Source organism: Rhinopithecus roxellana, chromosome 3, assembly GCF_007565055.1.
Source record: "Rhinopithecus roxellana isolate Shanxi Qingling chromosome 3, ASM756505v1, whole genome shotgun sequence".
Taxonomy (NCBI): domain Eukaryota; kingdom Metazoa; phylum Chordata; class Mammalia; order Primates; family Cercopithecidae; genus Rhinopithecus; species Rhinopithecus roxellana.
This window is the reverse complement of record NC_044551.1, coordinates 124698302-124713670: the sequence shown is the minus strand read 5'-3', so window position 1 is coordinate 124713670 and position 15369 is coordinate 124698302. Positions and strand designations below refer to the sequence as shown.

The 15369-nt window shown below is 38.1% G+C and overlaps 1 protein-coding gene across 1 annotated transcript in view; it reads right to left on the bottom strand.

Moving 5' to 3' along the window:
• Positions 1–3290: 3290 nt before the first annotated feature.
• Positions 3291–15369, bottom strand: part of ITGA2 (integrin subunit alpha 2) — a 115496-nt gene continuing 103417 nt past the window's right edge. Inside the window, exons 27-30 of the mRNA XM_030927582.1 lie at positions 14664–14777; positions 11044–11133; positions 8038–8154; positions 3291–7580 (exon numbers count right to left, since the gene is read on the bottom strand). Of these exons, the coding sequence (XP_030783442.1) occupies positions 7500–7580; positions 8038–8154; positions 11044–11133; positions 14664–14777 (402 nt within the window). The 3' untranslated portion in view covers positions 3291–7499. The remainder of the gene's footprint in view (positions 7581–8037; positions 8155–11043; positions 11134–14663; positions 14778–15369) is intronic.

Sequence of the window (15369 nt, the reverse complement as noted above, 5' to 3'; positions counted from 1 at the left end):
TTGCCTAAAATAGTTCTTACTATGGAGATTTCTGGGATTTCAGAATCTATAATCTTACCAGAAAACTTTTTGTTTTTATTAATTGTTAATTTTGTATCAATATATAAATCAGGACAAAATTGTCATAAATACCTGTTATGATTTTGTGTTTTAGGAAATGTACGTGGTTTGTGTTAAAATGTTTAGGTAAACAATGCTCTAATTTTTAGTTGGTTAAGCTTTATAGTATTTTGATAGACTTGTATATGTAAGTCCCATATATTTCTTAAAATTTTTTTCCAGCTTTATTGAGGTATACTTGACAAAAATTGTATATATTTAAAGTATACAATATGATGTTTTGATACACATATACATTGTGAGGTGATTACCACAATCCAGCTAATTAACATATTCCTCACCTCACGTAGTCCCTTCTTTTGTGTTGTGAGAATATTTAAGATCTACTCTCAGCAAATTTCAGGTAAACACATAGCTCATAAAATAATAAAATACTAGCACAATTTGGGCAGTTGTCGTCATCACAAAATTTGCATTATGCATATTAAGAACAAAAGGTATACTTTCAGACACTTAGATTGAAGGATTTTTTTCTTACGTTTGGGCAAATAAGAAACCTAGTAATCCTATTTGTTATATCTAGTGAAAACATCTTTTACCTAAGGAACCCATTTATTCAACAAATATTTATTGAATGCCTATTTTGTGCCAGGCACCCACCCAGTGATCTTTTCTACCAACCTAAAATACCTCCGGGAACACTCTGCATCTTATCTGTGGCTGGGACCCACAGGACAGCCACACTGACTTTCGGAATCACCTGGTTATATCAGTTGATGCTTATTCCTGGAGAGATTGGTCCAGAAGGATACTGGAAGGGCAGACAAACCCTTCTCCTACTTCCTCTGCCGGGTTCGGGTTGCCTATTTGGTCTCAGCCTTACCCTCTCAGTTCAGTGTCACTCTGTGCTTGCCATCGAGCTTCAGCCTGTCCCCATTGGAGAGCAGGGGTGGGTGTTGGCTGTTGATTATATCTGAAAGCACATTATCATGGGGTTACTGGGTCACTGTAGATATTTCTAGGTTTTTGTACATAGGTTGTTAAATGGATGTTTATTTTGTCATATGCAGTGTTGATAGGTATATGTGGATTTCAAGATTTTCTTACTTAAATATTTCTTTAGAAGTTCCTTATTGAGGGTAATGATGTTTTTAAAGAACATAGAACATTCTTTATATTTTAAAAGAATCATGCCTTCAGTAAGTAGGCTTTATTCTAAGTTTGGAACTGAGACTGTTATGCTTTTAAAGTCTACAATAGAGAGGTTAAGGAGTTAACCTGGGGCATGCCAGAACTGGGATGGAATGGCCTTGAAATATTTTAGTGCATTGCACTTGACTTAGATAGGATCTTTCCTGACCCTTGCTTACTTAGGAATGGCAGAGTTAATTGGTGGTTCAGGTATTAAGGGGTTACTATCACTCTGATATGTAGCTTTTCCATCTCTGTAACTTGTCTTCAAGTAACTGGAAGAGTAATAAAAAAAAAAAAAAATAGCCTTTAATCAGATTGCCTGCAGAAAAAAAAAAAAAATAGCCTTTAATCAGATTGCCTGCAGTGTTTCATGGTCACTTTAAAGCCATGACTTTGCATGATTGCTAGGTAAGTTCACTCAAGAAATAGGAAATTCAAATTCTTTATGTTTCAAGTATTTTTGAACAAGTGGTAAAATGAAATTGATTTTTATCATGTTTAAATGAAAGTAACAGCAGATATTCAATGAGTGACTTATTTTGTGGATATTTTTGTCCTTTGGATATGATGTATAGAGTCACAATATATTTTCATCTTTTTTGAGAAATTAGTGATTTAGATATCTTACATAGTTACTGAGCACCTGGTACAGTAAAGATCTCTCTTAAGAATGATTTGTGTGATGTAGTTAGGTGGACCATCCAGCAGAGGGCGGTAGAGCCAGGGCCATAGTAAAAGTTACAGTAAAGTTGCTTTTAGCAACTTGAGTCTTAGATTTAATTTTGCATAGAATCAAAAGTTCAGTTTAGTAGCCATTTTCTTTAAAGTCAGGCTGTAGTGGTTCCTAAATGAAAATTAGGCCCTGATTTTGTGTAAGATGATGTCCAGTCTTTGACACCTTAAAAATATTAAATGATGATGATGAGGAAGGAGTTTTTAAAAATGCAATTTGTAGTTTTTAACAAGTGATGTAGAATAAATAAAAGGAAGTACTTTTTAAAAAGTAAGTATAAAATTATTTTCCAGTTAATTCTATGGGACAAAATGATTGCTTTAATACAGGTCTTTTAACAGCATTTCCTAACCTGCTCTGTGAAAAATAAAAAGTAGTGCTCTTTTTCTGTAACATTTTATTTTTTTGAGAGATGGTGTGGGGGAGTCTCATTATGTTGCTGGCCTTGAACTCCTGGGTTCAAAGGATCCTCCCTGCCTCAGCCTCCCAAGTAGCTGCAATTCCCACACTCAGCTCTCCAAGACTGTATTTGAATGTGAGAGATACAGCAGATGCACTTATTGATGGTCGTGCTGCAGTGAGCTGCCCTCCTAAGACGGCTCAGCACAACTGCGATGGGTAGGGAGGCATGTGAGACAGCACTGCAGACATGAATGGAGATGCTGGTGCATCACTATTTATGGCAGCACACACTCACTTTCCACCCCATCTTTGCATTACTCTGCCATCTGTACAGCGATGGCAGTCTGTGAGCCCAACGTGTACTTATTTTATAACTTCAGCACATTTATTTCGGCATACTCTTTAAAAATATTTAAACCCTCCTGCTTACTACTATTTTTTTAAAAAAACAACTATGCAGATGACTCTGCTTTTGCATGTTGCAGCAGTTTGGCTGATTTTTTTTCCCTCTCTATTCAAAGCACACATTTTATTTTAAGAGGTAAGTTGTGCTTTAGAGCTTTAGAGCAGTGCTTCTCAACTTCAATGCAATATGAATCACTTGGAGATGCTGTAGAATTTCCAATTTGACTTGAATAGTTTTGAGTGGCCCCTGGGATCTGTGTTTTTAACAGGCTTCAGGTGATGGAGCACCGTCTGTCCATGGGCCACACTTTGAGGAGCAGTGCTTTCTGCTGTCTCAAAACTTTGAAGGCAGTTTAAGAGTCCTACAAAATATCCTGTGGTCACTGCTAGAAACATAGACTGGACAACTATGGCGAATTATAGCCTCAGTCTTCTTTTATTGAGTCTTGGATGTGAGCAAAGTGAATGTATAAGATAAAAATAGTAAAATATATAACTTGTAAAAGCCCAAAGAAAATACCTTTATTTTCCAGACAATTGTAACAATATTCAATAATGTGGTATGAAAAGAGTGGTTTACAATTAATGAAACTTTTCTGTTTGTTATACTTGGATATGAGAAAAGCTATTAACTAGTTTATGTTGACAATTTAATTTTTGTTTCTCGTAAATCAAATGAATTCTGCAACTTTTTGTACGAACATGCATTTATTTTTATAGTTTTTGTGGAAAGTAAAGAGGCAAAACACATTTAATCAAAACCATCAAACACATTTGAACGAAGACTTATCTATTATGTATAAAGGAAAATATCCAAGACAATTTCTTTAAAATATACACAATTCTAACATAGTTATGCAATATATACATTCATATTTTGACAATCTGCCAAAATAAACAGGTACATATGAAACTATATTTACATAATGACTACAGTTTCGGTCTTTAGAGTTCAAAGAAATAGTTAATATTTTCACTTATTTCACACTTTTCCCCCATGTTTCTCATTCACCTCTAGATTTTAAATTAACCTTTCAAATTGGTTAAAATGGGTATGCGTACACAAAAGGGCATAGTCCTACAAAGTTGTTTATATAATTGTTTTATGTGTGGAAATTGAAATATGAAAGATGGATCAGGGATCTCAGTTTAAGGGATCCTGCCTTCTGTATGATGATGTCTTAATTTTTGAGATTTTCATATATTGGGTTATAGCTATATATTAGGACAGGTAAATACATTATAAAATTATACACTTTATAACAATTTTTAGTATAATCACTTGTGTGACTATAATAAATTGGCTTTAGTTTTCTTTACTCCTCACAGTTTTGATAACTATTTTACAAAAATAACATTGCTAGCTAGAAAAATTTCTGTCCAGTTAGGAGTTCTTATTTTGCTGCTGAAATGAGTGATGCACAATTTTAAATCTCTGTAGTTTCTTCATAAGTTATTTTACTATCTTACTATTTTATAAGCCTTGTGTGGCAGTCAAGTTTTTACCACAGTCTATAGACCTTGTCTGTATACCATTTATGAAATGGAAATTTGAATTTGACATCTTTTATGCCCTCTACTGACTTTTAAAGCAAAAATATTGTTGAATAGGAACACATAGCTTTTATTTAAAAAATGTTTTTCCCCTGAATTTCTTGTATGAATACTCACTTTGCTTAAAAGTGCTTGAGAAATACTGCCCCCCAGGAGGCATTTGACAATGTCTGGAGACATTTTTTGATTGTCCTGACTGCAGGGGGAGGATGCTCTGGCATCAAGTAGCTAGAGGCCAGGGATGCTGCTAAACATCATACCTTATAGGACAGGGCTGCTGTCATACAAGGTACAGGACATTCCCTGCAAGGAAGAATCACCTGGCCCCAAATGACAGTAGTGCCCAGGTTGAGAGACCCTGCCCTGGTGTGATAAATGGTGCACAGACAAGTGGCTAATGGTTTATAGTAATTCAACTACTCCCTGTAAACAGTGTAAACTAGGTTGATTACCTAAGGCGAGGCTAACCAAAGCTTTCAAGTTCTGTATATGTATGTTTAGTACTTATTTAAGGAAGTACTCACCTAAAGAAGGTGAGACAGAGTAAAATAAAAGGAAGGATGTGCTATAATTCTTTGTATAGCACATTGAAAAGCTAATATTTATATATACAGTACTAACTTTTTTTTTTTGAAACGGAGTCTTGCCCTGTTGCCCAGACTGCAGTGCAGTGGCACGATCTTGGCTCACTGCAGCCTCCGCATCCCAGGTTCAAGTGATTCTCCTGCGTCAGCTTCCCAAGTAGCTGGGATTACAGGCACCTGCCACTACGCCCAGCTAATTTTTGTATTATTAGTAGAGATGGGATTTCACCATATTGGCCAGGCTGGTCTCAAACTCCTGACCTCATGATCCATTGGCCTCAGCCTCCCAAAGTGTAGGGATTACAGGTGTGAGCCACTGTTCCCAGCCACACTGTTTTTTTAAATAGTCATTTTTTTGAGACAGGGTCTTGCTATGTTGCTTGGCTGGACTTGAACTCCTGGACTTAAGCGATCCTCCTGTCTCAGTCTCCCAAGTAGCTGGAGCTGCAGGCACACACCAGCATCACTAGCTGTTAAATATTCTTTATCAAGCTAATGACTAGTTTCTCTAGTCTTTTTTTTTTTTTTTTTTTTTTTAATGAAATTTTCGTTGGAACAAAACAGCGAATTCTCACAGCTGTTAAAAGAATTGGACTCTGGCATACCTAACTAGAGAATACCATGCTATTTTTTCTATAAACCCCTGGCATTTTATGCCTTTTTTTTTTTCTTGTTTGTTTTGTGTTGTCAATTACAAAGTAATTCTTCAAACAGTACAGATGATAGCCCTGGACTGCCAACATACGGGCTGGGCCAGGGCAGTCAAGGTCGTCCATATGCACATGGGCAGATAACCTGTTTTCCTCTGACATTTTTTTCCAAGTCAAATTCTTGGAAGATTGTCTATTTGTATTATAGAAATCCAGACCATAGACTTTTAAAACTAAAAGCATCACTGCTGAACTCCAGCTCAGTCTTCCCATTTTATAATGAGGACTCTGAAGTTTATAGAGGTCAAGGACTTGTCCAAAGCTTTAGATATGTAGTGTCTGTGCCCTTTTCCTCTAAGTTCCTCCTAGAGAATGTGGGGGCTCAGGAACAGAGAAAATAAGGTGCAAAAAGTAGAAATGGGTGGTGTTTCTCAAAGTGTGGTCCATCTGCATCCTAGTGACTGGGGTGCCTGTTAAAATACATATTGCTGGGCCTTATCCCAGTCTGACCAGATCATCTCAGGATCTACCTTTTGAACAAACTTGCCTAGGTCAAATTCTTTCTTATGGAAGTTTAAGTTCTTCAGAAACAAGACAGCCACAGAGGGTGCACCTGCCAATTTGGTGGCTTCCAATGCCTCATCTGTAACTTCTCATGAAATCCTGAGATGTTTTACTTTACATTGTTTACATCCCCTCACGTTCCAACATTTAGAAATTCACTCGAGCTTATTTTTCTTACTTGTTTAGCACTAAATGAAAATAGCTTCCTGAAGGTAAGGAGGTTATATGCAGTAATTCATGCAAGTGTGTAAATTAAACAGATGACTTTTCCCAATATCTAATGCACAGCAGCCGTCCTGAAGGAGTGGGAACTTTGGATGAGGGGTAAAGGAGGGGATAACTTTGGACCACTGGAGAGAAAGTCAGGCTGTAGAAGGCTTCTATAATAATGGGACCACCAGGAGGTGGGAGAGTGGTTCAGTAAGGGAGGAGGAAGGTTGCCAAAGAAATACTCATCTTTCAGAAATTCACTAGGTTACTGCCAGTCACCCAAAGAAGTCCTAAAAGATAATTGTTGTGCCTCCTAAAAGAGAAAGGAAATGTCCTTTTCCTTCCTCTGGCACAGGATGGGCCTCTAGCAGATGGGATTTTACATAAATGTTATATTCTGAGTTTTAAACAAAATTTTGTGCCTCGGTCTCTATATCGCCCCCTCTCCTAACTTAAAGGGACATATAGGAGGTATACTCTAAGCTCAGTTATTCAAGCATGTTTTGATCATTAGAGCAAGATGGAGTGTGGAAGGGGCAGCCGTGCTCTAAAAGGAACCAACAACAAATTTTACTTAGTTTATAAATAAAATTATCACTTAGAAGTATCATCTGTGGCAACTTTGGATGAGCAGCATAAATTGAAAAACAACCTGTGTTTTTGTTAACATCGATAGTCATTAAAATATACACAAGTGGAAGTACTTACATATCAGGCACTTCCGCTTTTGTTGTTGCTGTTTAAAGACAAGTATTTTAAAGAAAACAGTTTTCCCCCTTAAAATCTGAGAGTATCATATTTTTCTTTAAAAGTTGTCATGCTTGGAAGCATTTCATGTTTCTGACAAAATGCACATTAGAATGTAAACTCTGGGCCAGCCAGTGTAAAGATTACTTTTTTTCCCCATCATATAAAATAAGTCTTTTACCCATTATATCCCTACCCGCCCCCCGCACCTCCCCAACCCCCCACAATATCTTCATGCCAAACTGACCTGCAGTTTTCTCTTAAAATACCAGGTTAGTTTACCTATGACATGATAAAAAAAAAAAAAAAAATGGGATTTAAAAAGAAATCCATTCACGCAAACAGCAAACTCTGGCTGGGATGCTGCCAGTTCCCATTGCAGGTAGGTCTGCTGGTTCAGCTATTGAGTTCTGTGGTCTCATCAATCTCATCTGGATTTTTGGTCATCTTTTCATATTTTCTTTTGAAAAAGCCAAGCTGTAAAGGTGATGATATAAAAATGTTACCACCCGTGGCTTATTTTGTAAGGTCCCTCTGACTGCCTTGGCTGCCCACGTCCTCTGACACACCTCTGGGAATCCCTGAGGCTCTGAAGGGAGGTGTGCAGACTGATGACCTGGTATCTATCACCTGCTAGAAGGAAATTTATATCTAGAGAGCTCAGCTGCATTGCATAAAGCTACATTTTTCAGCGTCTACTTATTTGAAGCTGAACAAAACATGCAGGGCTCTGGATAAAAGGAAAGTTTAAAAGAAGATAAAATCCTTACTGGTTGTTTTTAATGACATGAGTAAGAAATTGTAAACAAACTTGCATTTCTTTTCTCCTCGTGATAGAGAAGGTACCATATAAAACCTGAGGCTGGTGTTTTGTAAGCAAATTCAAGGCTGGCCTTCAGGAGCCCTGTAGTTTAAAATATGAAGCTTTTCTTACCTTCCATAAAATTGCAACCAGAGCTAACAGCAAAAGGATTCCAGCGATTATACTTCCTATTATAACTCCTATTGGTACTTCGGCTTTCTCATCAGGTTTCATTATCATCAGGGGAATCTGGAAATGTCAGTTTACAGTTGAGTTATTTTAATACCACAAAAAAAAGTGGGGAGATGGTCTAGTCCAGTTCTCTCATTCTGTAAGTGAAGGTCTACAGCTCTAGAAAGGTGACATGACTTGCTCTTGATGGCGTATCTCAAACACTAGCAGAACAATTTTAGAGAAAATCCTCCTGCAAAGTCCATCCAGCTAAAAAATACAACTTTTCTAGTTTCCCTCCTTTAACTTCATCAATGTCTTGTGGCTACTTCATGCCTGAGAATCTCAGATGCTTATTTTACTTATGAAATAGAAACTTCCATTTCTGGCATACATTCAAATCAAGTGAAAGCATCATCAAGTGAAAGCAAAGAGCTTTGGGGAGAGGAGTCGAAGAAACTCATTAACCCAACTTGATGGTGATGAAACCACAGCTTTGTATTGGGTCTAAAATACTAGTTTCACTTAAACTTCATTCCAAGTTGATATTGTTGGAAAAGTAGAAATAGTATCTCAAGGGTCAAGTTGACCTTTTCAGTGGGAAAGTTGTCTTTGAGGCTACTTAGGATTCTTTATGTCTGCTTCCTGGCAATCTTTGAGATGCTGTAATGGAATGGCTGCCCTGAGTTTTAACAGTAAAACTGTATATTCAGTTTTTAATTAATTAGGGAAAATTTAATTAATTGGGGAAAGAGTCTCAACCATTCTCTTTAGAAAATATTCCTAAAGAGCTATATGTAGAAGCAAAAGAAAGGGATAATATGTATTTTATTTACTTGATTTAACATTAAATTGCAGTGGCAAATGAGCTGCTTTTTGTCATATAATTTATGGACTGCACTAAACTTGCAGCTGACCTTGGCGACTGTGTTTCTTTTCGTTTGTATCTTCAAGAACTAAAATATACGGCTTGATAAATTTATGAATAAAGTGATGATAAATTCATGTAGCTCACTGCTTAATGGCAGTCATAAGCTTTCTTCTCTCTTTTCCACAGCTTTCTAACCCAAGGAACCACAGATCCCTATGGACCCATGACTATAGCATTTTCTGGATCAGATTTTTAAGTGGGCTAGGGATTCAAATAAATATAACAGACACTTAGAACATGCGAAGTTATTATTTAGGTTAGATACCTTATTCAAAAATTTATCCAAATTGATGTTTAGATTAAAAAGATTTTCATAGACACAACTGAGTAATATTAGGCTGGTGCAAAAGTAATTGCAGTCTTTGATATTAAAAATACTTTTTCTTTACCTTTTTTTTGAGACAATCTTGCTTTGTCATCCAGGATGGTGTGCAGTGGTGCAATCTCAGCTCACTGCAACCTCTGCCTCGCAGGTTCAAGTGGTTCTCCTGCCTCAGCCTCCCGAGTAGCTTTGATTACAGGTGTGTACCACCACACCCAGCTAATTTTTGTATTTTTAGTAGAGACAGGGTTTTACTGTGTTGACCAAGCTGGTCTCAAACTCCCAACCTCAGGTGATTCGCCTGCCTCTCAAAGTGTTGGGGTTACAGGTTTGAGCCACCGCGCCCAGCCTTTCTTTACTTTTAATGGCAGATACCACACTTACTTTTGCACCTAGTAATTGGCTTCTGTTATTTATTAGTATTGCTCAGAGAAAATCAATAAAAGAAGAATCTAATGGGTTTATTAAAATTGTTCATTTGAATTTCCGATTAATTAACACTGCGTTCTAAAAACGGTCTTCAGTGGAGTTGCACATATTGTCTGAACACTGTTTTTCTAAAGTGAGCTTTTTAAAAAAATCTATAATACTTCTCCCCAATGCTAAGTTCATAGCATTTTGAATTTGAAGTTTGCATTTCCTTTGGCTCTATTTCTGATTTTCCAGGCCCTAGTCTCTGAAGAGAGGGTGTGGGCTTTCACTGAGGCTCCTAAACCAGAGGCAGAGAAGTAAGCTCTGTTGTGTGGAATCATTTTTTCTTGGACAAGAGTGGGGCCCCAGTGCTGTGAGCTTCACTCGCAGGCATGGAGTGAGGAGGCCTAGAGTTCATGGGGCCATCACTTTTTGACCAAGTCTGTAGGCTGGAGCAGTGGACTGAGGCCAACTGCCAAGCTGGCCTTGGGGGCAAACTCTTAAACTGGCTTCCAACTCCTAACACAAGCATTGGGAGGAAAATGCTCAGGGCTCTGCCAGCAGATTAGCTGGGCATGGAAATCCCACTATATCTAAACATGGCACAGTCTAACCAGAGATTTAGTGCAAAGGAAAATTATCTCATGCCAGCTTGTGGAACAGAGATCCTTTGTTTTCAGTGAAAGTACATTGCTCTGTAAAAGCTTTTTTTTTTTTTAAATCAAGGGGAGCATTTATAGTCCTCCAGAACGTAAGATCTAATGAACGGACATGCCACACAGTATCAGTGTCTAGTTGTAAGGAGAACTATTTTTAAAAACCCTCTAATAAATGCATTATTTATTAAGCATGCTTCAGTACCTTTCTTTAAAAATTATTCAAAATACAATTTATGATTTAAATAAGCATAATTAGGTTTTGTGGCCTAAGCTCCAGACCATTTTGTGTAAGCAGGAGGAGAAAGGAAGAACTGGTGCTGCTGGCTTAGTCATGAGAAGAGACACTCTGGAGTCCCAAACAACATAGAGCCCCTTTTGTTGTGCTTCTCACTGGATCACCACTTCTAGGAAAGCCAGCTTTGCTGACATGGGTCGGGGGCATGGAGGAGGGCAAGTATAGCACTGAGCTTTTTAAGTAGCACACACCCTCGCTGAAATCTCAACATAATAAACATCAGATCTTTAAAGTTTTAGTAAGATGTTTCTACATACATGTAGGTGAGAAGAGTGACTATTCCGGGCTTTTAGAAATAGAATGCCTATCACAGACCCTGAGGCTCACAGGGAAGGTGTGATATGCTCACCGTAACAGTGTTATCTTCGATCACGTATATCTCAGGGTTATAGGTGTTGATTTCTGCAGCTGCCGTTAGCTGTACTGTCTGGAACGTTGACTGGAACATAAAGGAATATGTTTTATGCTAGCAGCAGAAAATGCAGAAAAGCTGGCATGCTTATGATTTACGTATTTATTTCCTGGTGGAATGTGACAAGAGCAAACAGTTCTGAAGACCTGTCCAGAATCTGTGTGTGTTTAAACCAGTGCTGTGTAACAGGACTGCCCATCAGAAATACCTAGGGTAATTTTAAGACATGTAGATGCCTGCACCTTGCCACCACAAATCTACTCTTTGGGGTGGAACCAAGACATGAGTGGGTTAAAATATCTCCCTGAGGAGATCTGAACTTGAGAACTGGGTTGAAAAACGAGGATTTAAAAATGAACTTTTTTAACTTGGAAGATCATAGTTTAGATTTTTTTAAAAATAAAGTTTATAACATGAGAGAAAATTGTAAACTTGGCATCTTTGTATACTTACCTGAACAAGTCACACAATGGAATGGAAAACCGACATTTAAAAGGGAAGAGAATTTTCCTTCTGGGTACATGTGTATAAAGTAATACTGTTTGAAAGTAAACTTGAATTTGACCACCCATGGCCCTGAACCTTTCGGCTTGTTATATCACATCAGTATAACTTCAGATTTCCTATCTAAGTGTTTCTATCAAATAACACTTAATTTGGGGCAGGTATGTAGGAAGGATATTTTATGCTGCTGTTACTGGTAACTTCCTAATTCAAAATAACTTTACATTCATTCCTCCATCTAGTTACAGAAAAAGAGCCTAGTTTTCAGCCAGGCACAATGGCTTATATGCATAATCCCAGCACTTTGGGAGGCTGAGGGGGGTAGATTACCTGAGGTCAGGAGTTCAAGACCAGTCTGGTCAATATGGCGAAACCCCTTCTCTACTAAAGAATATAAAAAATTAGCTGGGTGTGATGGTGGGCACCTGTAATCCCAGCGACTTGGGAGGCTGAGGCAGGAGAATCACTTGAACCCGGGAGGTGGAGGTTGCAGTGAGCTGAGATCAAGCCACTGCACTCCAGCCTGGGCAACAGAGCAAGGCTCGTCTAAAAAAAACAAGGTCTATTTTTCAATAGAAACATTATTGATGTGTCTATTTCACTATTTTCTCTATATTAGGTCTGATGCTACTGTAAAGTAGAATGCAGTGCTCAGATGTTAGAGCTGCTTTCACATGATGTGGCTACTAGGACTCAGTTTTTCTGGTTACTAGGGCACATTATTGGACATACTCTATGAGGTAATTTACTAAACAATATCTGGGAGCCAGAAAGACTGTATTTCCAAAAATTGAGCATTTTATTTCCTTTCCACTGGCTCAGTCTCTGGTTACTGTTAATTTTCTCAAGATAGATGACTAGATCAGAAATTAACCATGCTCACCAGTCTCTTAAACATATTATTGGGGGAAACATTAAGAGTATTGATAATGGTTTAAGTTTAAGAAAAAAACTGGCAGTTAAGTAAATACTGGTTTCATAATCCCCAAAGACTAAAGATGAAAGAATTTTTCTTATAGCATTCTCAAAATAGGCCCTTCTCACAGGCACACAATATCCTACTTATTAACACAAGGTTAGTAAGTAGAGGTAGGCATGCCACACACATCTGGAGAGTGAAGGAACGCACCTGCTAGCATTCAACAAGACTTCTCCTTACAAATGGCAGCAACTCTATCAATTTGGAGGCCTGATCAATCACTTTGTAATGAAATTACTTGAAATGTTAAGTTGCCTTGCACTACATCAGAGAAAGGGTAGCATCAGAGAAAGGCAGTGCATCAATGGGTTCAAATACAGGAAATGAAATCCATACTTCAGACTGGACCTCCTAAGTGGTCTGAGAAACATGCACTTTGCTGCTTTAAATTGCTGGAAGCAAGGTGAGGATAAACATTTGACTTTTCATGAAGGAGGAAGATATGTAGGACTTGACACCAATCCTTGTATGTCACTTGACATACCTTGACATCTCAAGGGTGTTTCCTTAGTTTAATCACCATAGCCACATTAAAGCGGCATAAATACTACACTTTCTAGGAAGTTTGCTCCCAGAAATAAACTACTGCTTCTGAAGATCGTTGGGAAGGTACTTTAAAAAGTCTCACAGTTAAAATGATGTAGTGTTAAACTCGAGAAAATCCAAATGTGTTTTACAGAGCTGGCATGCATGCATTTTGATGTGCAACAGTCAGTGTTCCTTCCAGTTGGCAAAATTTGCTCTGAAAACATTTGTTCCTCAAATCCAAGGAGCCAAGAACCAATGGAGCAAAACTAAGCACCACACGGCAGCAGCTGGGAAGGTGGTAGAACTAACAGCACTCTTTACATCTTAAGGGACCTAGAATTGTCCTGAAGGCTTGAAACAACTGTAACTAACAAGAAAACAAAGTAAAAGCAAGCAAGCCAGAAGAAATATTCAACTCCTCACTTTCCCATTCCCCAGTTCTGCATTTTTTCTAACTTTTACTATTCATTTTTATTCCATGTCTTTATCCAAGAATATTACTTATATTTGACTCCAGGGATGAGTTTGGAGGGTGCTGAGTTCTCCAGTTTTATAAAACTCTATAGCAGGAAGTGGGTTTATTGAAGAGATCATGAAATGGTAAAAAGCAAAAAAAAAAAAAAAAAAAATGAGTAGCGTTTGGCTGTAAGCACCTTGGGAACAGATTTATTTGTTAAAAAGAAAAAAAAAAAAAAAATTAGTAAGAGCTACAAAGGTCCCCAGGAGGTTTCAGACTAATTTCTGTTTTTCTTCCTCAGTTGGAGCTCATGTGAGTAAAAGGAATGCTAGCCACACAAGCAGTCCAATTTAAGGAGGCCTGTCTATCCTTATATTTTTTCATGCCAGATTGCAATTCTGGCTACCAAAATCCCTGCTGAAAGCAAATATCACTAGAGCAGATTCACAGTTGCCATATGGAAAAACAACAACAACAACAACAATGACATTGTTTTGGCTTTTTCTTCAAACTTTTCATGGGGATTGAGATGACTTAGAAAGTCATGTGCCCACTGGGCTCTTCCATCAGGGGAGGTAAAACAGGAGAGCAGGGTGATGACCTGGCTGTAATATAGGAAGACATATCCTTATGCTAGATTCATCTACTGGGTGGTTTGAGATCAATCATACAATTAACTGAGAGCTCAAGGAGTGAGGCAGAGCACAGGCACTTTGATTTGGGTGTGGCAGAGGAGACTGGGAAGATGGAGAGTGGGTAAGTCCTAGAGCGGGACAAAGCAGGCTGCCTGTTGTAGCCCAGGGCCTCAGAGATGACCTTGACACCATTCCCATCGATGTGGTAGGTCGCATGGAGTCTGAGAAACAGACCCTTTCACAAGTACCCCAGGTGACTCTGAGGCACTATGACAAATTGGATGAGCATTGGAAAGGGATGGAAGTGTGCTGCCTTCCAGGGTGAAATGCTCTGGGTGATTTGGCCACTGCAGACATTAGCTAGAATACTTGTTTTGTCAAAGGGAAGAACTTGTCAGTGCAGCCTTACATTTCCTTGCTGTTGATAAATCTAACAAATAAAACTGATACTTACTGATGCAAAAGTCCCGTTCCAAATTCTTGTAGTCACATTAACAAAGTATTCTCCTTTCATGTGAAGGTCTTTCAACCAGCAGGTAACATTACTACAGGAAGCAGTTCTGCAGTTCTTATAGTATGGAGTCAAAGGTAAAAGAGAGAGAAAGTTAGTAGGAGTTAAAAATAAATGCTAAAATTTTAAAGATAGATAAAACCCAGTGCTGGGATGCATCTAGGGAAACAGACAATCTCATGAGCTATTAGTAGTTCTAACCCTCCTGCCCTCCTTCAAGGGATTTTGGGACTATATCTCAAAATGTACAAAGCGCACACCCTTTGCCCCATCCATTTCCTGTCTGTATAGACAGCCTCAGGGGATAATCAGCAATGTGTGGAACAAAGTACCCCAAGCCTGTTTATTGCACTACTATTTCTAAGAGTAAAAAGACCTAAAAACCCAACCCCCCCAAACTGTAACTTGTTTATCAACAATATACTAGTTAAATAAATTATTAAACATACACAAAATGTACTACAATTTTGTCATTAAACCTAATGACAGACTCCCTAGATTTTAAGAAAAGTTGACAGAAAGAGGATCAGTGGTTCCAAGGGCTAGTGGGGCGGGTGGAATGAATAAGCAGAGCACCGATTATGTGGAGGGCAGTGAATATACACTGTATGATACTATAGTGGTGGATACATGTCATTTTACATTTGTC